We start from the raw sequence: 23,454 nt of genomic DNA, 5'->3' as shown, positions 1-23,454 counted from the left end.
CCCATCCCCTTTTCCAGGAAGGCTTCACAGGCTCCCCAGAAATCCTGGGAGCTGCAGGTTTACAGCCTTTTCTGCCAAATTGCTGCCCACTTCACCAAACTAAAAAAAACGACAGTGTAAAACGGGCTTGTGAAGGAGAGAAAGGCCACCTAACTACTAAAATAAGGTATAAATATTAAAATAAATATAGTGCCCTACTTCGTGGATTTTCACTTATTGCGGGTGGCCCTGGAACATAACCCCCGCGATAAGTGAGGGAACACTGTAAGTTGTATTTCTCAAGCAGTTTTAGGATTAAAGTGATTCAATGAAAACTAGCATCAACTCACCCAAATCAAGTGAGATCTGCATGTCAGTATACAATGATCAATACGTTGTTTGATAGATTTTAGTCTTTATTCACCTATAGTGCTGTAACAAATCACACCTGTGTATCAGAGCATAGATTGACAGCCAGATGTAGACCTGAATTACACCACTATTATAATATTTAGTTGTTTGAAGGCGACATAAGCGTAAATCTTGGCCACAAATAATTTTCTGATTTTCTTTTACAGTCTTCTACTTATTAGAAACACTGTTATCTACCTTCAAATTTTTGGGATAAATTAACATCACTGAATAATTTGCTACAGCAACAGCGAAAGGAGCTATCTCACAGGCACTGATATGGTGAACTATTAATTATGAGCTAATGGTTTTAATATCATACTGATAAAGCTCTCTGAAAACAATTAGCAAACTCTACTTAATGGGGAAAATGCCCTTTTGCTTAAATCTTCAGCAAAATTTCAGAAAGTTATTTCTTGGCCTTGCTATGTCAAAATCAAAGATCTAGGTATGAAACCTAAAACAATATTTTTTTAAAAGGCCTTCTATTAAAAACAAAGTCATGCAATTTAGATTAATTATGCAATTGCTAAAATTCCTGCAAGTCCATACTGTATACACATTAAGCATTTATACTGCGCAACAACAAACCTGATTAGAATATCACAAATCTGTCTTAAATACACCATTATGTCACTAGAGATAGACAATGCCATGGAATTGGCTGTAACATTGAACTGATAGCACTTAAACAGCAGGTTAAGAATGTGCTAATGCTTCACGTTTAGGAGAAATATGCAGCTCCACTTTAGAAAAAAGTGTTCTGCTACAAAAAAAGTAAGCCAAGAAGAACTGTATTACCATTTCTAATACAAAGCAACTTACAGCTAGTGTAAAAAGATAACTAATATTCTAAATTGAATAGCAAAATACACAAACGGAAGCACATAACTCTGTATTAAATACAATACAATTTAAGTACAGTGTACCAGTTAACAAAAATAAACAGAAAGCAATAGTTATGTGTTAGAATCTAAGCAATGAGGGCCAGGCTAAAAAATCAGAACAGTTTCCATTTGTGAACTCTTTCCACCATAATTAGTCTGCACATCCTTTAAAAATGGTGTCACTGCCACACAAAAGTAATTTTTCTAATGTTTTGGGATGCATGTAGACAGACCTTACGAAAAGAAATATGACAAATAGATTCCATTATCTCCTTTCTATGTTATCACTGGATACATATACACACATGTTTTTAAAAGTTATCATAGTCCTTTTTGTCTTTTTTCCCCTCTGCTTCAAATCCATCAACTCCATCACTGTCCCGTCTCCTTTTACGATTATTGTGGATATTGAAACGCTGGTTCATTTGGGGCAAAGGATCCATGCCTAGAACTTTGTGTATTTGACGGAATGCAAGAAGTCTCAGAGCGAACTGGTAGCAAGGAAGGGAGAATAAATAATGTTAGAACAAGTACATTTAACTTCCAAGAATATGTACCTGATAATTTTAGTATGATACTTCCAAAAGCCTAACTATATTTACACTGTTCATAGCTCAGATCTTTTATACATATATCATGACAATATTTCAGTTAACGATGTAACTTCTGAATATTCCCAATAGTTTCATATCAAAGCATATCGGCACCCATATTGCAACATTTTTAAATAATTTACTATTTTCTTGTTAACGTACTATAAGCTTTAATGTCTTCAAATTCATTTTTTGTTGAAAAACAGTAATTTATAAAATAGCTAACATAAAATGAACATTAGAAGACTTACCTTGAAGGTCCATTCTAGTCCAGGAAAAGGTTAATTCCAGGCATTGGCCAGGCGAGATATGGAATATATATTAACTTCAGTGATTCAATCTCCTGATCCATAGCTCCTCCTATTCAGTTCTTTGCAAAGCCGAGAAAAGCAGAAAATGGGAGAAGATCCCAAAAATACAGAAGGCGGGGCTGTATGGCTTCTTCTTGTCTAGAATGGTCCTTCATGGTAAGTCCTCCAATGTGCCATTCTCAGCTTGAGAAGGAGCCATCCTGGAAAAGGAATTTCCCTAGCCTAACCGAATCCTAGGAGGGATGGTGGCAAGAGTAGATAATTAAACAGAAGTGGTTCTACACATTTCCTCCATGGGGCATTTGTCATTAAGGGAGCAGAAGTAGCTGCTAGCCTGGTAGAGAGAGCAGTGACATGTTATGGCTTAGAAAGATCAAGGGACTTGTAGACTAAGATGATCCAATTTCCCTGTTTGCACTGTCAGAGCAGATAGAGAAATCGTCCATTCTAGATGAGTAAACAGAAAGGATAGAAAGAGCTTCCTAAATGACTGGTGCAACTAATATACATTTTGAGAGTCCATCTGAAATCCAATTTATGCCACTGTTTCTCTAAAGGATGGACAGGGTATGGGCAAAAGAAAGGCGAAACAAGTGTCTCTAAGTGGTGAAAATACGTACTGGCTTTTGGCAGGAACCCTGGATCAAGTCAAAGGAAAAATGACTGACCTTCAAACTTACGAGAGGGGTCTACAGACAGAACTACCAGTTCCAAAAACCTCTGATAGCTACCTGAAAAAGCATCTTGAGAGAATATGAACCATTTTATTGTCTATAAGGAGTGGGTGCGGCGGTTGAATCAGTTCTCATACTACAGTAGAATCCCGCTAATTCGAGCCCCGAATTATCCCCGAATTGGATTATCCAAGGCAAATGTCCTTCCTCCCCTTGCTCTCTCACTCACTCACCCAGCCGGGTCCTGGTGCTGCCGGAACCCAGCCTGGTGAGTGAGCAAGAGGACGGAGGGCAGGCGAGTGAAGGAGGGCAGCAAAGGTCCTCACTCGCTTGCTCTCTCGCTCCTTCGCCGGGTCCCAGGGCCTCCCTGAATGGGGCGCTGGGCGGAGGAAAGAGTGCCTCTTCTCTTCGCCTGGCAGCCGTTCAGGGAGGCCCCAGTTACTTGGTAAGCAACCTGTGTTTCTTTGTGATCTCTGTGAATCATACCGCTGGGAGACTAGTGAGCTACTGCGAAGGAGAGTGACATGCCGGTGCAGTTAAAGAAGTCAAGACTGTTGAAATACAAAAACATCTTTTACTAACCACACTCAGACATGTAATAAAATTTGTATTCTTAAGATTTTCTTTACTCTAGCTGTGAGGGGAGCAATGGCTCCCAAAGTCCATCTGAGAAAAACCTTCCATGTGGTCTCATATATTCTAATTATGGAACTCCTTCTGAAAGCTAAAAGTGTATTTACTACCTTACGTGACTAACCAGCTCTCACATAAGATTTCATTTCAGTTGCCTGTCAGTTAGGTACAGCCAACCTGGATCTGGAACATCAGGCTTGATCAGGAGGAGGAGAGGGTCCCAGGTTTCCAGAGCTAGATGGGAGAATCAAGGACTGTGAAAATGACTGATGCTCTCTTCCAATGGATTTTCTTGAGATTAGGGGTATTGGAGAAAGTTTTAGTTTGGTGGCTGTCCTGGTCTTCTGCCTTTAAGAAATGAAAGTACCTGAGAAGCTTGTGGTTTGTGTTTGAGGTGAACAGACTGACCGGCAGATGACTAAAATGCATTACTAGAAAACATTCCCCCAGGTCCATTGTGTGGCTGCTCAAATCTGTTTCTGTATTCAGGGAGAACCTGGATGTGCTGGGTTGACATGCAGAGGAGGCTCTCATCTGCACAGGAGTAAGCAGGAAGCCTCTTGTATACGTTAAGGAGCAAAGCTCACCTTTCTTTGTCAGATAAGATTTGGCAATTTCATTGTCTGTCTGAACAATGATGTTTCCAGTTGAGATCCTGTTGAAAGTAGGAAAGCACTCGTTTGATGGCCCACAGTTCGAGCCAATTGATGCTGTGGAAGAATTCTGTTCAGGACTCTTGGAGTCAACCATTCCTTGAAATAGTGCCCCCCCCCCAACCTGGGGGTAGTGGTGGTCCTGCAGAATGACTCCCTCACTGAGAGGTTTTGTCCAGTTACAGATATCTTTGTGTGCAAGTTCTTTCATATGTGAAAGACACTGAAGGGACCAAGAGTGGAATCTTGCCCATGTGGAAAGATGAATGCAGGAAAACCATGAGGTGAGTGCACTCTGCTCCCCTTTTCTTTGGTCACTGAAAAATCTCTGCAGAACGTCTCTGAAAAAAGGGAACATTGGCCTCCTATTTGATGGGGAGGACAGTAATATGACCTGTGTTTTTTGAAGACTGGATTCCTAGTGGAGCAATTCTGCCTGAGTTTCCTTGGGGCTAAATCAAAACTGGAATCTAAACTAGGCAAACTGAATGACCTAAAATGCCAAGGACTGAAAATGAATTGATGGGACTAAAAGGCTGGAACTATTTATCCTAACACTGAAATTCCTTCCTGATCTTGGAAGGCATGTCCCTCTTCTTGTCTTTAGTCACAATGAGGATGTCCTGGAGAGCATCACCAGAAGGAGCCAGTCTAAGTGAAGGTGGCCATGTTGGATATGGATTGAATATCCCCATTCTGGTGTTATAAAAATACAGTGCCTAACTGCAATAGCAACTATGATCATGCTGGCAGAAAAGGCAAAGGTATATGTTCAGAATCAGGGCAAATTTTGATAAATTTATATCCTGATAAACTGACTAAATATTTTGGCATGAAGGAAAAATCTATAGTCACAAGCTAGTAAACATAGAGAAGCCACAGAGAGTTTCAAATGGAGTTTCATTAATACATTGAAACCAAGTTAAGATCCTATGAGGAAACTCTATGCACTATTGGTGCCATCACCCTTTCAGAAACCTCTTCACATGTGGATGAAGTGATAGATGGCACCCTGCTGGATGTAATACAGCTGGTAAGGTGGCAACTCCATGATTTATACTATTCCTGGAGAAAATCTAGCACATCAGCTACTTTAATATTTGTGCAATTTACTTGCACCGATTTTTGAAGGTCTTTCAAGTCTTATTTATTTTGTGTATAGAATCTTTCTTTGATGTCAGGATTGTTTCAACTGACTGCTGCATTTGTCGCTGTTGCATTAATCACTTTCAACATCTATGTGCGTAACCAATTTGTATTCTGATGCAATATTGGACCATGATGTATTAGTCTCCGTGGTAACTGGCTTGATTCTCCCATTGACATTTGCAGCAGAATTGGAAATCACGCATCCTTGGCCAATCATTACCACTGTAGACTTTTCAATCTTTATCTTGGTCAACATCTTCTGAATTATGGGCAACAACAGAAAGGAATAATCCAATTTACATCTACCACATCATATTACTAAGCATCATTTCCTCCATCAATTGAATAATATCTCTTTAAGTTGTAGTTCTTGACAGAGGCAAACAAATCTACTTGGAGCGGTCCATAAAAGGTCTTAATTGTTGGAATATCTCCATGTTTACTGATGTCTCCATAACGAATGATGTTCTTGCCCAAATAGTCTACTTCTACATTTCATAGAATCATTAGAGTTGGAAGCAACCACGTGGGGCATCTAGTCCAACCGCATGCTATGGAGAAAAACCACAACCAAAGAACCCCTGACAGATGGCAATCCAAGCCTCTGTTTAAAAGGTTCCAAGGTAGAGACTTCCACCACTCTCCAAGGCAGAGAGTTCCACTGCTGAACAGCTCTTATAGTTAGGAAGTTCTTCCTAATATTCAGGTGGAATCTCCTTTCCTGTAGTTCGAACCCATTGATCTGAGTCCTAGTCTCCAGGACTGCAAATATTTCAAGTCCCTTCCACATTTAAGTCACCTCAGAGATCTCCTTGCTCACTGGAGTGCTAAACTCCCAGATTAAAGGCATGAATTGTATTCTGCCCTGGTTTTATATGTAGAAAGAATTCACTGTTATGTTGTCAATACACATGTGTTGCCCGCTGGAAGCAAGTCCCACTAGAGTCAGGCAAACTGCTTTTAACTCTAAATAACATTATATTGTATTTCATATCTATGCAAATCCATTCCCCCTAAATTGAATGACCCTAGCAGTGCACTCCCTATCCTGAGGTACTTGCATCTGTTGTCACAACTACCTGTGAATGGGGTAAAAACAAAACATCCTTGCTTAATTTCCTGTGGCTTATCTACCATTTCAGATCCCTGCATCTTGATAATTTTCATGCAACTTTACAATTTTCCTTTCTTCCAATCGCCATTTGATGCGACACTAGAAAATTTCAAGTAGGTGCATCTCTCTGCTCTTCTGTACTGTGAACAGAATACACACCCTTGAAGTTTTGATCTTGTGATACCCATTCTATGGCCCCAATTTTCAGGAGACTATTTAAATCTGTCTTTATAATTCCTGTGTTTGAGATTGGTAAGGGCAGGGATCTGTGTTTGTTTTTTAGGAAAAGACAATCTTGCAACCCTGGATAACTACTTAAATTACCCAATTGTCTGTGATAACCTCCTCCCAAATCCCCCTAAAACACAGCAATCTTTCCCCAACCAAAGATTCATTTACGTCACTATTGTTGTCTGCTATCTTTAGCAGTCCGACCCTCATCTTTGTAGCTAAAACCCCCATCTCTTATCCTGATTTTTTTCTCTGTTCTATTGTAACTAGAAATCATTTTGCCTTTTGAAATTTCTTCAGCCTTGAAAGGAAGAGTAGCTATTGTGAAAGGGCTTTTTATCAAACCTCTTTATTTGAAGCACCTGTTTCTTATCCTTATTTTCTATTAAGATTTTGTCCCCATCCACAAAGAGAAATCCTCCTCTGAATGGCAGTTATGCCAGATAATTTTTGAAATTCTGATCTATACCTCAATGCATAGCCGTAATACTTCTTGCTACAATTGCCTCTGTAATATATTGTCAGCAACAATATACTATAGTGCTCCCTGAATCTTATGTAATGCTGTTTAAATTCCTGTTATTGTTTTCTTGAGAATCTAAAAATATCTTGTACTCAAAGTACACCCTAGCAAAAACTGAGCTTTTAATCAATAAGGCAGAAACTTCATGTGGTTTTAGCACTCTTTCTGCCTTTCTTTTTGTCAACTTCCATGATAAGTGTGCCTCCCTCCTTAGCAATTAATTGTACCTCTCAAAACAAGTGCCAGTTTGCCCATCCACCAGAGGCACTGAAAGATGAACTCTGTATCAATTTTATTAAGTGAATGAATATAACTTGAGGATATCCTGGCAATCTTTCTGTAATTAAAGGAGTTTCTCATTCCAGCTCTACTAATTCTAGCAGTGGTATTTCTATAGACTTAGCATCTGGTTTCATTAAAACTGCTTCTTTATTATTATTATTATTGTTATTATTATTATTTCCTTTTGAAAGGAAAGGGCTTAGAGCTTGAGGCCATTTTCAATATCACCTTGGTCTTCCAGTTACCCCTATCCAGAGCAACAAAAAACCCGACAACCTCAAAATGCAAAAAGATAAAAAAGGGAAAGGGGTGAGGGAAAAGGTTGGGGAATCACAGAAAAAGAAAGGAGAGAGAAATTTAGTCAGAGAAAGATGTAGGAAAAGAACTGAAGAGTAGGAGCTAGGGATCAAGATACTGAATCACTACTTATCATGTGATTCTTGAACAACTTTTCCTGGATGGCACCTCCACCAACTGAGAATTGGCCAGGTTGGATTTGTTATACTCCAAAAAGCGCATCAAATATTACTATACAACACTCACTTTTCCGCTCAGGTTTTGCCCTTGATGCTTGTGCATCTTAATTATTTCTGTATAAGTAATACAGGATATTTAGCTGTTTTAAGAATAACTTTTAGTCACCTGTGCACTTGAAGTAATATCTTCTCGTTGCTGATCTGTCATTAATGCAAGTGTATCAAAAGGATCTTTCTCACAAGGATCCAGAAGTCCAGGACCTCCTGTAACAATTATTTTACTAATTTAATATGCAGGTTGTAATTTTATTATTTTATAATACTACAATGATAAATGAATAAATGAAGTCTATCAACACTACAACTAAAATGTATTGTTTTCACATAAAGTCAAAGATTTCAACTTGCCTTTAAGGATAATTCCTGAAGATATACACTCAAACACTCTTCTTAAGGCATCGCCTGGGCTTTGTGGTCCAGTAGCACTACTAATTGCCTTCTCTACCAGTAATTCCATTGCCTAAACAAAACAATACACAATAAAGATATACCTCTGTTTACACATTTAAAGATGTGAGGAATAGAAATTCATCAAGAGCTGGTAGGTAATAAAGCACAGTAAAACCCCGCTGATCTGAGCCCTCTTATCCAAGCCTCCATGCCATCTGAGCGGGGAGGCCGCAAAGGCCCTCCCCGTTCACCCGCTCGTTGGCTAGCCCCTTCGCCACACTGGGCACCCGGCGTGGCGAAGAAGCCGAGGCACTGGGGGGGGGGGGTGAACGGGGAGGGCCTTTGCGGCCCTTCCCGTTCACCCGTTCGCTGGCTGGCTAGGTGCCCCGTGTGTGTTGCTAGGTAGACAGCAAGCTACCTAGCAACACGCACGGGACACCTCCCAAGGGGCGAGCACCCCATGCGTGTTGCTAGGTAGCTTGCTGTCTTACCTAGCAACACGAACAGGGCACCTCCCAAGGGGCGAGCGCCTCATGCGTGTTGCTAGGTAGCCTGCTATCTACCTAGCAAGACGCACGGGACACTTAGCCAGCCAGTGAGTGGGTGAATGGGGAGGGCCTTTGCGGCCCTCCCTGTTCACCCGCTCGCTGGCTGGCTCCTTCGCTACGCTGGGTGCTGGTGCTGCCGGACCCCGGCATGATGAAGGGGCCGAGGCACGGGCGGGCGGGTGAACGGGCCCTTCCCCTTTCTGGCCCTCCCCCTTCAACCGCTCACTGGCTGGCCCAAACGCCCGCCGAAGGGAGAAGTTTCCTCCCTTTGGTGGGCGCTTGGACCCAGGGAAGCGCGAGGCACGCTTCGAGGAAACAAAATAAGTTCAACCTATTTTGCGCTTTCCTTTCTTTAACACTCCCAATTCCAGTTTTCTTTGGCAGTATAAAACACCACATAGCAGCAACCTGACAACAATTTATGTGAAGTCATGCATTTCCAAAGGGTGCAGGGGCATTTTGAGATATTTAATACATAACTATTGGAAGATCTTTTTCTCTCTCTTACACATGCACACATGAAACTTTAAAAAGAGAAAACACGTTTAGAAATGTTTTCCTTTTCTTGATGTTATGGATGATGTCACTTCCAAAGACATATGGACAGATTCAGAAAATGAGTTCAGTTGGGATGCATTTGACGCTTCACTTTTAACAATCAGCTTGTGGCTTTAAAGGCTATACTTACCCAGCTTGGAAAGTCAGACCAAGTGGGAACTCGCTGACAGAGATCACGAAGAATACGTATGATAATGACACAGGACTGCAGACCATTAGCTCTAGCCTTGAGAGCAATACAAAATCAAGTTAATCCTGGCACAATAAAAAAGAGGCCTCTGAGAAAAGCTAAAACACCACTGTTCAATGGAAGCTCAGTCAAAGAAAAGAAACAAACCACTTGATAACATTCCAGGAGCTGCCATTTACAGAAGCATTTTATGCCAAGGTTAGTAACTTAACAAGTCAAGGTGCACAGGTTATACAAGACTAATATTCCTTGAAGTCCTGCACACTTTGACATACACTTTACTTGTAACAACAAATACAATGATCTTCCTATAATAGAAATACAAAAGTAAAGAGCTAACAAGTAGAGAGACTGAAAGGTTACGGGAATCTGTTTGGTTGCTTTCTTGTGCCTTTGCTGAAATGCAAAGTCACTAAACCAAACAGTTTCTCATCTTTCATTCCCTACACTTAATGAGCTTAAAGAAATAAAGGGTAAAAGTCTTACGACTAGAACACAAAGCTTTAAACACGCATTCTGTTATTTAAAGCAAAGTTACCCTGCAGCCTTATGGAACATATTACAAACACAAAAACATAAGATTCCCCCAAAGAATGTTAATTTTGCTATCTCAATGGCCAGGAAAAAAAGATGTCAAATTGGCAAGAATTGCTTAAAGCAGTTCTCCTGTAGAGGTCTTCCAAGATGAATTGAGTTTCCCCTAGTTATTTAATTTATATATGTGCACATATGTATTTACTATGGGCAACCTTGATCCCGCCCTCCACGTAGTTCAACATCCAACTGAACAACTGAAACTACTCTCTCTCATAAGGCTACAAGAAGAAAGTAAAATGATGTTCCGAACCTGGAACCACTTAGCGTGGCGTAGAGCAGCCAGAGCGTCAAGGCATTTTTGCCTGTCCAAGACGTCCGGTGGGTCTTTCACCATACCCGAGGTTACATCTAAAATGGATTGAATTGGCAAAATGCAGTGAGGAATGGGTGTTTGACCAGGTGAGCAAGACACTTCTTTAAAATAGCTTCCATGTCACACATGCCATTTATATTGCAGTCCCTGTCTCCCAAGAATTAAGACTGAACAATATGCCTTAATATGTGTAAAATCGATGAATTCAATATCGAAGATAATCAAGAGCATAGTACAATTAGCTCTTGATATTATTTTTATGCTTAACTCTTTCCCAAAAACAGCATCTGGAAAAATGATCTTCCCCTAAAATTATAAAGTTTAAGGAAGAATGGTTGGGCACAGTGCACCAGCACAGAAAACACAAGACAGAAGGAACACAAAAATCCACTTGAATGAAGCAAAAGTTACAACAAACTATGAGCAAAAACTATTGTGAAGCTCTCCTCTGCAAGCCCCTCTGAAATGAATAGATTTTTTGAAATTCAACTCCCATTCATTTGAATGAAACTTGTGCAGGAGAATTCCCCAGTGGATTGTGCCCTGTGTTTGTTGGAACAACTGAAAATGGCCACATGCTACCTCAGATCAGAATCCTAACTAACGGGTCAAAATTCTTCCTGGGTATTCAGAACTAGTGTACTACACAATAATGTAAAATAAATATTAAATATATATTTATAAAAACAATCCAGATTCTTTGTTTTCATGAATTCTGAAGGAATGTAAAACAATATATAAATTTAAAGTGAGGAATATCTGAATATTTTCATATTTATCATTCCCTAGGCTACTATTGCATCATCTATGTGCATGCCATATGTATATCCATCCCAATTTCATTCAGAAGGATAGAAGGAAAAACTAGAGAAATTGGTCTCAGTAAGAAATAAAAGAAAATCCAGATCCACAGACAACAGAATGAACAGCAGTGTGGAAAAAAGAAAATCTGCTGCATCTGGTAAATTCATATTTTCTGACAAAGATGTGATTGCATCCAAATATAACATTTGCAGTTGAATTTAAGTATCTTTTATTCTATAGTTGGTGAACATCAGTAGAATTAGTTTTATTTCCTGCTCAAGTTAATTTGCTGTTACAATAACTAAATTCCATGAGGAATGAAGTAAGCAAATTTGGTCTGGCTTATTCAATAGATGGGAGTGAGCATGAAAATGTATTCTAATGTAAGGAAACATACTAGTAAAAGCCAATCAAAGACTCATGAAACACACCAATTTGGAAAAGAATATAAGCCAAAGAATCATCGAATCAGGCTGGAAGGTTATCTACCAGTGAGGAGAAATAGTTTAAGAAAAACGAATGCACACTTGATCTGTGCACCATAGTTTTCCATTGCTATGTCTATCTTGTTCACTTATCATAGGAAATTAATGTTTATGAACATTTCATCACTGGGGTTTGTGAATCTCATAAAAATGTTTTGCCAATGGGATTCATGTAATTTTTCACATGGTGACTTCCATGCGTTCATACCGATACAGCAAAATGAAAAATGAGTCACACTGGTAAGAGTTTTAAAAGCAAACGGAAGAAGACAATCAGATTATAGATATTATCAAGTGAAAAGTGAACAAAGTTTAAGGGGAAAGGGTTCAACCGAGGCCAAAGTCAGCAATATGATTTGATAATTGATTCATGTAAAAGTAATAGCAGTAATAAAATAGGGAGGTTTTATTTTATTCAATATATCTTATAGGTGGAAGGTACTGTCTCACACCAATTATTTTATACTCCCATAAAATACATGCAAACCAATAGTTTAAATGACTCCAGATTCTCTATCACTTAGTTTTATTTTAAAAATCAATGTTACTTTTCTCTAGAAGCAATGACCAAGAGTGACCCATATATAATTCACAAAATTACATATGTAAGTCAACTTCATTAAAATTAATGGGTTGGTTGCCATTGACCTCAGTAGATGGTTCATATCCATTATCAACCTTGAAACCTGAAGCCATCATGCCAAAGCAGCTATAGAAACTAGGAAGACATCTGGGCTGGATATTCATCAGAGCTCAAGTATATGTGGATTTTTGCATCTATTTTTAAGACTCCAAATTGATTAACCCCTTAAAACTACCCCTAAATAAAGAAATCAAATCCCTGTGGCTTGTTAGCTGTACCATACAGTTTTTTTAAACAAAATATTATTTTCCTTGCACTCTAAAAATAAGGGGTTAATCTTCAATGAGATATGCTGTGTCCACACTATTTCACGACTATGCCGTGCTCTTTAAATTTCAGGTGCAAATTCTGTTTTACCAGTCAACTATTTCAAAGCTAGTGTGAACACTGCTTGATACCAGAAGGAGAGAGACAAAGACAAGAAGATAAAAGACAAAACACAAAAGTAACAGTAAATGCTAGGACTATGCAACCAAACCCCCTCTTTGTTCAATCATGGCAGGTGTGACACTGAGCTTTAGAAAACCTTGGTCAAAAATCCTTCCGATGTCTTGGCAGCAATCCCTGACAGGATTCAATTGTTTCTGTTAGAAGGCTTTGGACCGGGACTAATAAGCTAAGGATAAAAAACATAGACAGACACATTTTTGCTGAAGAAATATGTTCCTCAGCACCAGTTAGAACATCTTTACTATTATAACCAGAGCAAATTCAGAAAAATTTATTGTTCAGCACACAAAACTGTAAGGCAGACGTTCAACACTGTTGACAGTTTTGTGTTTACCTTGTTTCCCCATTCCTTCAGTTTGCAAACACTGTTACACAGTGTGTAAGTGAGCAGAATTATGGAGACTATGGTGTCATTTAACTCTACTGACAAATGAACATACATTTATTTATAATTGAGTTTATCCAGCAAAGCCTTCCTTGCCACCTGAGTTCCCAAAAGCCAGCTAAGATTCCATCAACCAAATTAAGACACCGAGCACTTAGAGTTGTAATAAGAGCCACTGATGTTGATTTTTAAAATTAAGACCCATTTCACCATTTTGGCAATAAATAATTAGATAGCCTTGTTAACTGCAAATCTGCAGTTCCAACACCACACATTTCATAGACAAACATTTTGGCATATTACTTTAATCTGCTCAGTGTCTTTGGGAAATTATTTGAAATAAAAGCTTTGCTTCCCTCAATGTAACACTCAGCAAGTGAATCAACGTAGAGCAGTAACTCTAATTAAGTCTGGGTCAGAAAAAATAGAGCTTTGTTTTCTTTTGAAGAGAGAGGACCAATTTTTTTTTTTATAATTCAAATACTCTACTGATGACAAAATTAATTTGTTTGCCATAATGAAAACAACACCATGCCTAAATTCTAATGTAACTAATGTGCCATTTTGTATTCTTTTTTGTTTACCAAATCCTTAAAATCTGTGCATAACCAAATGCAATCTGATCTTTAGTGAAGCTACATTTAATACATTAAATTGTTGCCAACTAAAGGAAAAATAAAGTATTTCATATCAGATGTCAAAGCCTATTGCAAAACCAAACATTTTGTGCACACAGAGCAATAAATCCCAAGTAAATATCGTATTTATTTTAACATCACCAAAAAGCTTTGTGTTCTTTAAACATAAACTTTTTGAGAAAGTTAATTATACTAATTGTAAACAAAATTCAAGCAATTGCTCAGCTACCAAAGGCACAATTCTGAGAATTCATTCTGTGGCTGTATGTACATGTACAGACACACACACACACAAATACTTTCTCTCCTTCTTCTCATTATCAACAACTTCAACAAAGTCTCATATTTCATGCCCTGAGAATGTGAGCCCAGCAACACCAGAGCATGTATGTCAAAATAAACATCTTGCAAACACAGAAAAGAAAACAAAGTTCCTTTTATCTGACCCATAAGTGGAGCCAACATATTGCAAACATTAAAATGTCATGCTTGCTGGCTTAAAAGGTGTGCAACTTTCAAAAGTATTTCAAAAGAGATCCTAAAGCAACACTGCTGGCATCAGTAGGATTGCACGGGTCATAACTACATGTTGGTTTTAAAGCTCCAACATCTACTTCAACTGCCCTCATCTACCTCTCTGCAATAACACACACTGCCTGCGTACTGCTCAGTGACACACTTTGATCAGTACCAGGAGCTGTGCATGTTGTGCATCAGACCAGAATCCAACCTCAAAAAACTGGGAGAAATGTGCATTTTGTTCCAAGCAGACAGAATCATATGGAATCTGAAAATCAGCCACATAAATATAGATTATATCAATTGAAGCCAAACAGATAACAAAAAACAGCTTCCGTTTCAGACATACAATATGATTTCCTGATGCAATTTCCTCTTAAGGGACAAATATGATCACCACATAGGCACTTGCCAATACACATCTACATTTTATTTACTAGGATTTTAAAAACCTAAATCTTTTCCAGAAGTCTGAGGTTGTTGGTTGTAGTAATATGAATCTAAAATACACTCTTGTAATACTGGTTGATGACTGAATTTCCATTAAACCTATATGATATGCCAGCATGTTGCCTTCCAGGACTTTATGCCATCTTTGAACAGAAGGAATGTTTAGGTCAAGTGAAACAGAACATTTTTAACAGATTTCAAACCTCCATCCCTCATGTTCTCTTCTCGAATCACTGGTGACGTCAACGTGATAGTCACTTGCATTTTTGGTTCCACACATGAATTCAAGATGATGGATGCTTCTTGTATAGCACATTTTATGTCATATTTTTCAGGGCTTATTACCTAAATAAGGGAAAATATAAGCATCCATTACATGTTTTGCAAACAGAAGAGAAAAATTGTTAACTATAAGTATACTCATCACTAGCAGCTGGAAATTCAGTAGTATGTTATGAACTCTGTATTTAAGTAGAACGGGCCATACTCCTGACTGATTCTTGAATACATATGGCAGTTGTTTTTAGCCCATGCCTTTAGAGGGGATGGGGGGGGGGGGAGTGCCCATGCCTTGTTAAAACACTACCATATTTTCATCTACTATTGTTTGCCACAAAAATCCATTAGCCTGCTTCCTGCGCAAAACTCAGAACTTATTTACTACTTGTCTCTTTGTATAATTGGATCCAAATCAGGAAAACAGAGATGCTAATAATGGAGAAAAAGGACCTAGAAAGCATAGTGGCAGTGGCATATGGCCAATGAGTAGTTTCTGATGCTCAGTGTTTCCAAATCTCAAGGTTTTAGAGCAGTGGTTCTCAACCTGTGGGTCCCCAGATGTTTTGGCCTTCAACTCCCAGAAATACTAACAGCTGGTAAACTGGCTGGGATTTCTGGGAGTTGTAGGCCAAAACACCCACAGGTTGAGAACCAGTTTTAGGAGAAATCAAATGACTGATCACCCTTCCCCACCGGATGATAGGTATTCCACTGGTATTTATCACTATGAGAAAAGGAAAGATTAAGCAAATAAGCATATGAAGTCAAAACCTTTTCCTTCCTATGTGATGGGGAGCAGCTGCTCAGAAGTGGATTAAGAAAAACAGGTCCTTAAGCTCTAGAACCTGGCAGTCTCTCCAGCATGTTACACAATGGAAAAATACTTAGTTTTTGAATAAAATACAGCTTCAGCACCATACAGTGCTGTAGAAGAAAAATTCAGAAAATCTGAACTGAAAAAGTGTCTCTAGTTCTTCATGCTGCCTCAATGAGCAGTGCATCTCTCCATTCCCATGCTGCTTGAAGCTCTGAAAAACAGCACTCCTGTTCAGAGCTAGGGAAATGCTAAAGTAATTACAAATGACTGCTTGCATTTACAAAGTAATCCTTATACTTTAAAGTAAATTAAGGTATTCAAAGTTTGGCAGAACCCGATTTTATATTTACAAAATAAAGACCAAAGTTCAAGGTCATACATACAGAAAGTTGCTTGGGAAGACTTTCAGCAATGCGACTTAGTAACGTCTTAGTAGGCTTCTCAGCACATAGCAAGACAAGGTTGACATTTCGGTCACCTCGGAGAAGCAATCCCTTAGCCAACACTCCAACTCGTAACACTCCTTTTAAAGCTCTGTAGAAGGAAATACATCTATGTGAGAAACAGGCAATTCAAACCATCATTATTCTAAGAAAAATATCTGAGCAGTAAATTCTATGTGATTCTCTCTGTACACTTCAGTACTGAGTCTGGCACTGATATAAAGATAAGAGGCCTATTGGATCAAACGAAAGATCCATCTCATTCTCATTTCAATTTATAGTGAAAAAAATAGAAGCTGAAGGGATGTCCTAAAGCAGGGGATAAGCACCACCATATTACCTAGCTTTTGTTTCCCAACAACTGACAAACTACCTCCAAGATGCAAGCAGTATATTGTCATCCTAATTTTCCTTCGAAAGCTGTGCACGTTAGTGTCCGTCACTATATTTTAAGGTAGCATATGTCATAGTTCAATTAAGCAGTGATTGAAATTACTTTCTTTTGGAACGATAAAATCATGACAACATTGGAAGAGTTCACAAGGGCCATCCAGTCCAACACCATTCCGCCATGTAGCAACACACAATCAAAACACCCCCGACAACTGGAGAACCGGCCTCCATTTAAAACCTCCAGATCCTGTTTAAAAACCGCCACCACACTTTGAGGCAGCATATTCAACTGCTGAACAGCTCTTTTTATCACCATGAATCTCATGCATCCAACTGAACTGGATGACTCAGTTCAATTACTAGAATTGTGAAGAAATGTAATAAAGCACTTTTTCTGTCTTGAACTTTTTACCAAATTCAACTTTCATTCTGAAAGCATAGTCTTTTTTTTTTAAAAGAAAAGCCTGTTAACTCAGATGTAGTACTGGCAAGTTCAATGAGATAAGAGAAATAGGTGATGCACTGGACTCAATTCATCTGCACTTTTAGCAAGAGAATAAAGCCCACCCAAGGAAAAGAAATCTGAAGTGTTAAATTAATTATACAAAGAACAACTGATATTAAGGAACTATTGTCTTTGAAGAAATTATCCCACTAAAAATACTAGGGGAAGCATTACTGATAAAAAAAATCAGGAATTGGAAGCAAAATTTTCAAAGATTACAGGAACCAAGAGCTCCAACGAAGCTCAGATGAAACACACAGGACATGGAAGAAGATGTCATGAAGTGAAGGTTAAATCATGCATTTTTAATCTACGCCTTTTTCAAATATGGTGACTGATATGACACAATGACGACAAAATTTACCTGTCTTTATTGCCCTCTTTTTTATCATCTCCTTCCTTCTTGTTTTTTTCATTGTCAGTCATACTATCAGACACAAGCTTCAGTGCACGCTCAGTGATAGAAACTATCTTTTGGACTGCCTGTAATTCCTCTTCAGTTGGATAGATAGCTGCATGTTTAGTCATTACGTAACGGTCATCTGATGAATCTGGTCGACGCAGAGGCTACAAAAAAACAATAAAAATGATTAGTTTTTAGGAAGCTTTCATTGTTTGAAGTTTAACAGAACAGACTGCTTACTTTGTAACTAACTGACTGCCTAAATGATCATGTAAATTTTTAGAAACCTAAATTTTCATATACACAGAATCTTGTTTGGAAATATTCTAGAGCTCAACCCATTGCATACATTCATTAAGCTTCTGTGACTTTCTTCTCAATTCACTAAGATTGTTATAATGGCCCTATAGCAACTTGGACTCTGATGCCCTTTCTCAAAACAGAAAATGTCTGATCCACATACAGTAGAGTCTCACTTATCCAACATTTGCTTATCCAATGTTCTGGATTATCCAGCGCAGCTGCCTTCTGCTAGGATCCACAGCTGTTTCTCTAGGCAGCAAGGACTGAACTTTTTACAGATTTAATTTCCGACAATGTTGTTACTTTAGGTTCATTTAATGCAATTCTATCTTTATTTGTAGTCAATTTGTTAGTAGCGATTGTTTTCGTAGTCAATGTTTTCAATACACTGCAATGTTTTGGTGCTAAATTCAAAAATACAGTAAATTACTACATAACGTTGCCATGTACTGAACTGCTTTTTCTGTTGATTTGTTGTAAAACATGATATTTTGGTGCTTAATTTATAAAATCATCATGTAATTTGATGTTTAATAAGTTTTTCCTTAATCCCTCCTTATTATCCAACATTTTCGCTTATCCAACGTTCTGCTGGCCCGTTTATGTTGGATAAGTGAGACTTTACTATAAATCGATACAGCCAGCACTATTGAGAAGATTACAGGCAAACAATCTGATGAGGAATAGGAATATCATTCAGAAAATGGTTCCCTCCCTATCAATCCCCAACCTTGTGTTTCTGGATACAGTTAGCCAAAACAGCAGAAACCCCATGTCCTGAAAATCATCTAAGACACAAAAATAGATGAGGATGTGGGGAAACAGAAACTTTATCTCATCTTGCACAAAACTGGGGCCAAAAGGACAATAGGATGCTACTGGCATCAGAAATACCCTGCAAATTGTTTTTTATCTGCCAGTTTTACTTATTACTATACTGATGTTAAAATGCTGGTTTAAATTATGTAATGTTATATGTCTATTATGTTCGTATTGTTGTAAATGTATTTTATTTTGTGCATTGTAGATATTTGGGCTTCACCCCATGTTAGCCGCTCCGAATCCCCACAGGGAGATGGAGGCGGGATACAAAAATAAAGTTATTATTATTAGTAGTAGTAATTAAGAACTTCTTGTATTAAGATATTACTGAAAAAGTCAGTCCAGGTGGCAACAAGGGTGAGGTTGATGCTGGTTAATGAAATCAGTGGGGAGGCTGATGAAACGGAGGGACTCCCTCAATAAATCTATTTTTAGGTTCAACAATAAGGACAGAGGTAGGGGGTCTCTTGCCATGGTGTCTCAAATTTACCGGAGGCATCCTTCCGAGATCTTACCTAATTTCATTCTCATCACGAATTAATAGTGATGGCCCATCAAGACACCATACTTAGTACAGAATTGGAAAGCAATACACACTTAACACAATACTGGAGTAATTAGATGTCAGGTGCTAATTTTGAGTGGATGGTGTTTGCTCAGATGTCTTTTTGGTGTTTGCACAGTTGACTATGCACCAAAGGTAAAAAGGAGACTAAGAACATAGCAAGAAGAGTTTATATGTTTCCTTATTTTGACTTCCAATTCAGACTGAATTTTAAATAGTAAAACATTTCCACATTATCCTTTTTAAATTTCTATTTAATAGCTAAAAGTATCATTTTTTTTCCAGGTGAAGACAATCCTTCATTAACACTCAGTGTTACAGGTAAAACCTATCCTGCAAACCAATACTAGTAATCACAAAGCAATAAAAAACTGGACTGTCAGGTGCTACGGAAGCAACAGCTGCAACACGTAAAGAAAGAAATGACTATTACAACTGAAGTATTGCAGTTGGTGCTTCAGTACATTTTACCTTACACTGGCAGAATGGCAGGAATGAGATTGTGACAGTTCCCCTCTCCCCACTGCTAAAAAAACACTGAGACACAAAAAACCCTTCTGAGACCAAGATTTGAGGCAGCACTAGGTTTGAAAGACATGGGGGGAAAGCTCCACTGCAAGCAACAGCTATTGTCCACCGATTTTATTTCGGCCAGGGAGAAGGGTTTCAAGAATACTCACTGCTGGGCCCTGTGGCTGCGGAGGCATTCCTGGTCTGACACCAAGAAGCCCAAGGGGGCCTGGAGGTCCATGGGGATATCCTCCTTCAGGTATTCGACGGCGGTCATCCCAATGATGCTGTTCCTCTTCCATCCTCCTCCAGTACATGTCCTCCTCATAACGTCTGTCCACATGAACAAAATTACATTTTAAAATTTCTGGCTGATATATATTTTGATCTGCACCATGTTCAATATATTAATTGTTGCCAACTATTATTTACCTGTCCAAACGCATCTCCCTCTATGAACCACCATGGAGATTAAGATCTTCCGGGGTGGCCCTGCTCTCGGTCCCGCCACCATCACAGGCATGATTAGCGGGGACGAGAGACAGGGTATTCTCAGTGATTGCCCCCCAGCTATGGAACTCCTTCCCTGGGGAGATTAGATCAGCCCACTCCCTCCTGTCCTTCAGAAAGATGGTCAGGACCTGGCTGTGGGACCAAGCCTTTTGGGCAGGGCAATAACGGCAGAAATAGGAAATTTCACCTGCTGACAGGATACAGTGCGGCTGTCTTGCAATGGTTTTAATAATGGTTTTAATGTGAAGATAACCGATTTTAGTGTTCGTGTATATTTATGGTTTAATTTATGCTCCGACATTGATTGTCTGCCGTATATATGTTGTGCTCCGCCCTGAGTCCCCTTTGGGGTGAGAAGGGCAGAATATAAAGGTTTTAAATAAATAAATAAATATTTTAGAAACAATAAATTATTTAAAGCTGCACCAGACTGTTAAAGCTTTAGCCACTAAAAGCTTTTTCCTATTGAATTCACTAGGAGCACCTCAAAAACAAATATTAGATGCGAAATGTTAGCAGTGCCAAAAAGCAAGATGAACCAATGTTCCTTATGTCAATAATTCAAAGGAATGTAGTTGTAATGGGAAAGGTATAACATACCCCAATAGCCTAAAAGATCCCCCATATCCCAGAAAAGAAATTCTGAGTAAGCAATCCAAGAAATTCAAGGGTACACTATGATGGCATTACCAAGCAATGGGGATAAAGTTTAATCTTTTATATAACAAAGGCATTACTGCTTTTGAGTCTCCTTGGGGAGAGAAAATGTAATAATAACAACAATAATAATCATAATATATTTGGGGAGTGTAAGGTTCATTCTAGAAAGCAGAGAAAAGACTTTTAGGAAATCAGACATGCAGTAGTGGAGTGAAATTTTTTCAATGTAATTCCATAAACACTTAAACATCAAACTTGATACTGCAGGATAATTGCCCCACTATTGTTGAGAAATACATTGAGTATTTGTGGTTCACCTTTGCTATTTTCTTTTAAAACAGTTATTTCAAATAGTGGAAAGGTTAATCTATTACCTCATTTCCATTCTCCATCGTTCCTCTTCCTCGCGCCTTCTCCAATATTCTTCTTTCTGCATTTGCTTTCTCATCTTCTCTTCTTGTATTTTCCTTGCCCGGATGCTAGGCTTCACTTCTACTTGCAAGTCTGGGTTTACCTTTTTCTGTTTCAGAGATTAAGGATTTTGTTTTATTTATTTTATTCTTCTTTTAAGACTTATCCTCCATTTTCTGAACATTACTTGGAGTCTGACAAAAGATGTAATATTAGCTTGGGCCAAATGGGGACAGAGAATGATTTCCGCATCATTCTGTCCCCAAATAACTAGAACTGCTTTTATATATGAGGTGATTCCATGTTAACACCTCATTAGATATTGGTCAAATTATTTCAATACTGTACTTTAGAATGAGGGGCTGAGACTAACCATGAAAGGTTATTCTTGGATGACTTGGAAGAGCATCTCTCAGTAGTTTACAATTTATTATAACACATGGATTTAGATTTTCAGGTCTTTGTAAATGAAGGCGATATGGCCTTGGCTAGAATTCATTTCCAGAAAAACACCCACAGAAATTACTCAGCTATCATGAAATTACTCACCTTATACTGTAATCGATGCCGCCTTCCTTTGAGATGCATTTCCTTGGCATTAGGATCATTGAAGCTGCATTCACAGAGTTTACAATGGAAACGAATCACTTTCCCCTCATCATTCCGTACCTTTGAAAAAGGATCATACAGTATAAAATTATCTCTGAACACAATTCAATTATATTAGTGGGTCAGATTAACCAACACTTTGCAATAAATGCCCACCAAGAAAAAGAAAAGCAAATCCGAGATACAAGACACTTCTCATCCCAAGCATTAAACTAATATTAGCATTTATTGAATGTAGAATTTCTTTTTAGAACAGTCTGAAAACTACAGTTGGATCAAAACAGGCTGCATGTGTATTAGCTGTGGTGGCCATTTTGTCCATATTACACTTGCACTCCCTACTGACCACAATCCCTTTCCAGGACCAATATATAGTAAGAGATTTAACCTTTAAGACATTCAAGAGGATGGAAGTAAGATTTACATAACTTCAAAAAGACTGCCTGTCACTACATCACTCTAAAATGTTACATAGCATAGCCCCTGCCATCTCACGTGTCCTACTGTTCTGCCTGTTTGGTCAGAGCTAAAGCAATGAATGAAGGTATTTGTCTGTTGGAGAATCTTCAAAGTTATCTTCAGTCAATTACAACGGTATAAAAGAGATTTTGCTTTTCTCAGTACAAAAACTGTGCCATGAGGAACACTGCTATTTGTTCTCTACTACAAATTATTTAATAGATGCCAAACAATCTAGATTTGGTGAATATAGTTTTAAGATTAATACCTCTTCAACATAATCGTGACCCACTGGCTGGACATCACTTTGCAAAGCAGCAAGAGCTGTAGGAGTTACTGGGTCATTGGTGGAATCTGGCTTAACTTCCTGTGTTTGCACTGCAGCAATAGGAGTGGTCTTGATATTTTCTACTGCTTTCAATTCATCCACTTTAGTTCCTGTTGTCTGCAGCTTATTGCCACCTAATGAAAAAAAATTCAAAAGTACAAAATATAATTTTCATAAAATTTGCAGGTAAAAGGTACCTACATAGATTTATTGCAGGAAACAGATCAATAATCAAATATTTCCAATATTATAAAGCCATAGATAATACTATGTATTTTATCCCCATACAAAGGAAAGCAAGGTTTAACGATATTACACATCAATTAAATAAGGTTGAATCAACACTGTATGTATGTATGTAAACTAATAAAAACAGGCTGTTCAAACATTTCAGTGTTCTGTTAGAAGGCAATGTTGAAATAGAACAGATGCTTACAAAGTATTTTGTGTATAATTTGTGAGGTACTTTTGGGTTTAACTAGAAACAC

The 23,454-nt window shown here is 38.4% G+C and overlaps 1 protein-coding gene across 2 annotated transcripts in view; it reads right to left on the bottom strand.

The window, feature by feature from the left end:
* Nucleotides 1–374: 374 nt before the first annotated feature.
* zfr (zinc finger RNA binding protein) overlaps nucleotides 375–23,454 on the bottom strand; it is a 38,474-nt gene continuing 15,394 nt past the window's right edge. The window contains exons 9-20 of one of the 2 annotated variants that reach the window (XM_062972520.1): nucleotides 22,907–23,100; nucleotides 22,120–22,239; nucleotides 21,534–21,679; nucleotides 20,157–20,319; nucleotides 17,748–17,950; nucleotides 16,426–16,576; nucleotides 15,150–15,291; nucleotides 10,510–10,607; nucleotides 9,603–9,698; nucleotides 8,325–8,436; nucleotides 8,083–8,180; nucleotides 375–1,768 (exon numbers count right to left, since the gene is read on the bottom strand). In XM_062972520.1, the coding sequence (XP_062828590.1) occupies nucleotides 1,589–1,768; nucleotides 8,083–8,180; nucleotides 8,325–8,436; nucleotides 9,603–9,698; nucleotides 10,510–10,607; nucleotides 15,150–15,291; nucleotides 16,426–16,576; nucleotides 17,748–17,950; nucleotides 20,157–20,319; nucleotides 21,534–21,679; nucleotides 22,120–22,239; nucleotides 22,907–23,100 (1,703 nt within the window). In that variant the 3' untranslated portion in view covers nucleotides 375–1,588. Of the gene's footprint in view, nucleotides 1,769–8,082; nucleotides 8,181–8,324; nucleotides 8,437–9,602; nucleotides 9,699–10,509; nucleotides 10,608–15,149; nucleotides 15,292–16,425; nucleotides 16,577–17,747; nucleotides 17,951–20,156; nucleotides 20,320–21,533; nucleotides 21,680–22,119; nucleotides 22,240–22,906; nucleotides 23,101–23,454 lie in introns of those variants that run through there. The other variant, XR_010003627.1, reaches the window with a different exon arrangement.

The sequence above is a fragment of the Anolis carolinensis genome, chromosome 2 (genome assembly GCF_035594765.1).
Source record: "Anolis carolinensis isolate JA03-04 chromosome 2, rAnoCar3.1.pri, whole genome shotgun sequence".
Taxonomy (NCBI): Eukaryota; Metazoa; Chordata; class Lepidosauria; order Squamata; family Dactyloidae; genus Anolis; species Anolis carolinensis.
This window is presented reverse-complemented; position numbering and strand designations above follow the sequence as displayed.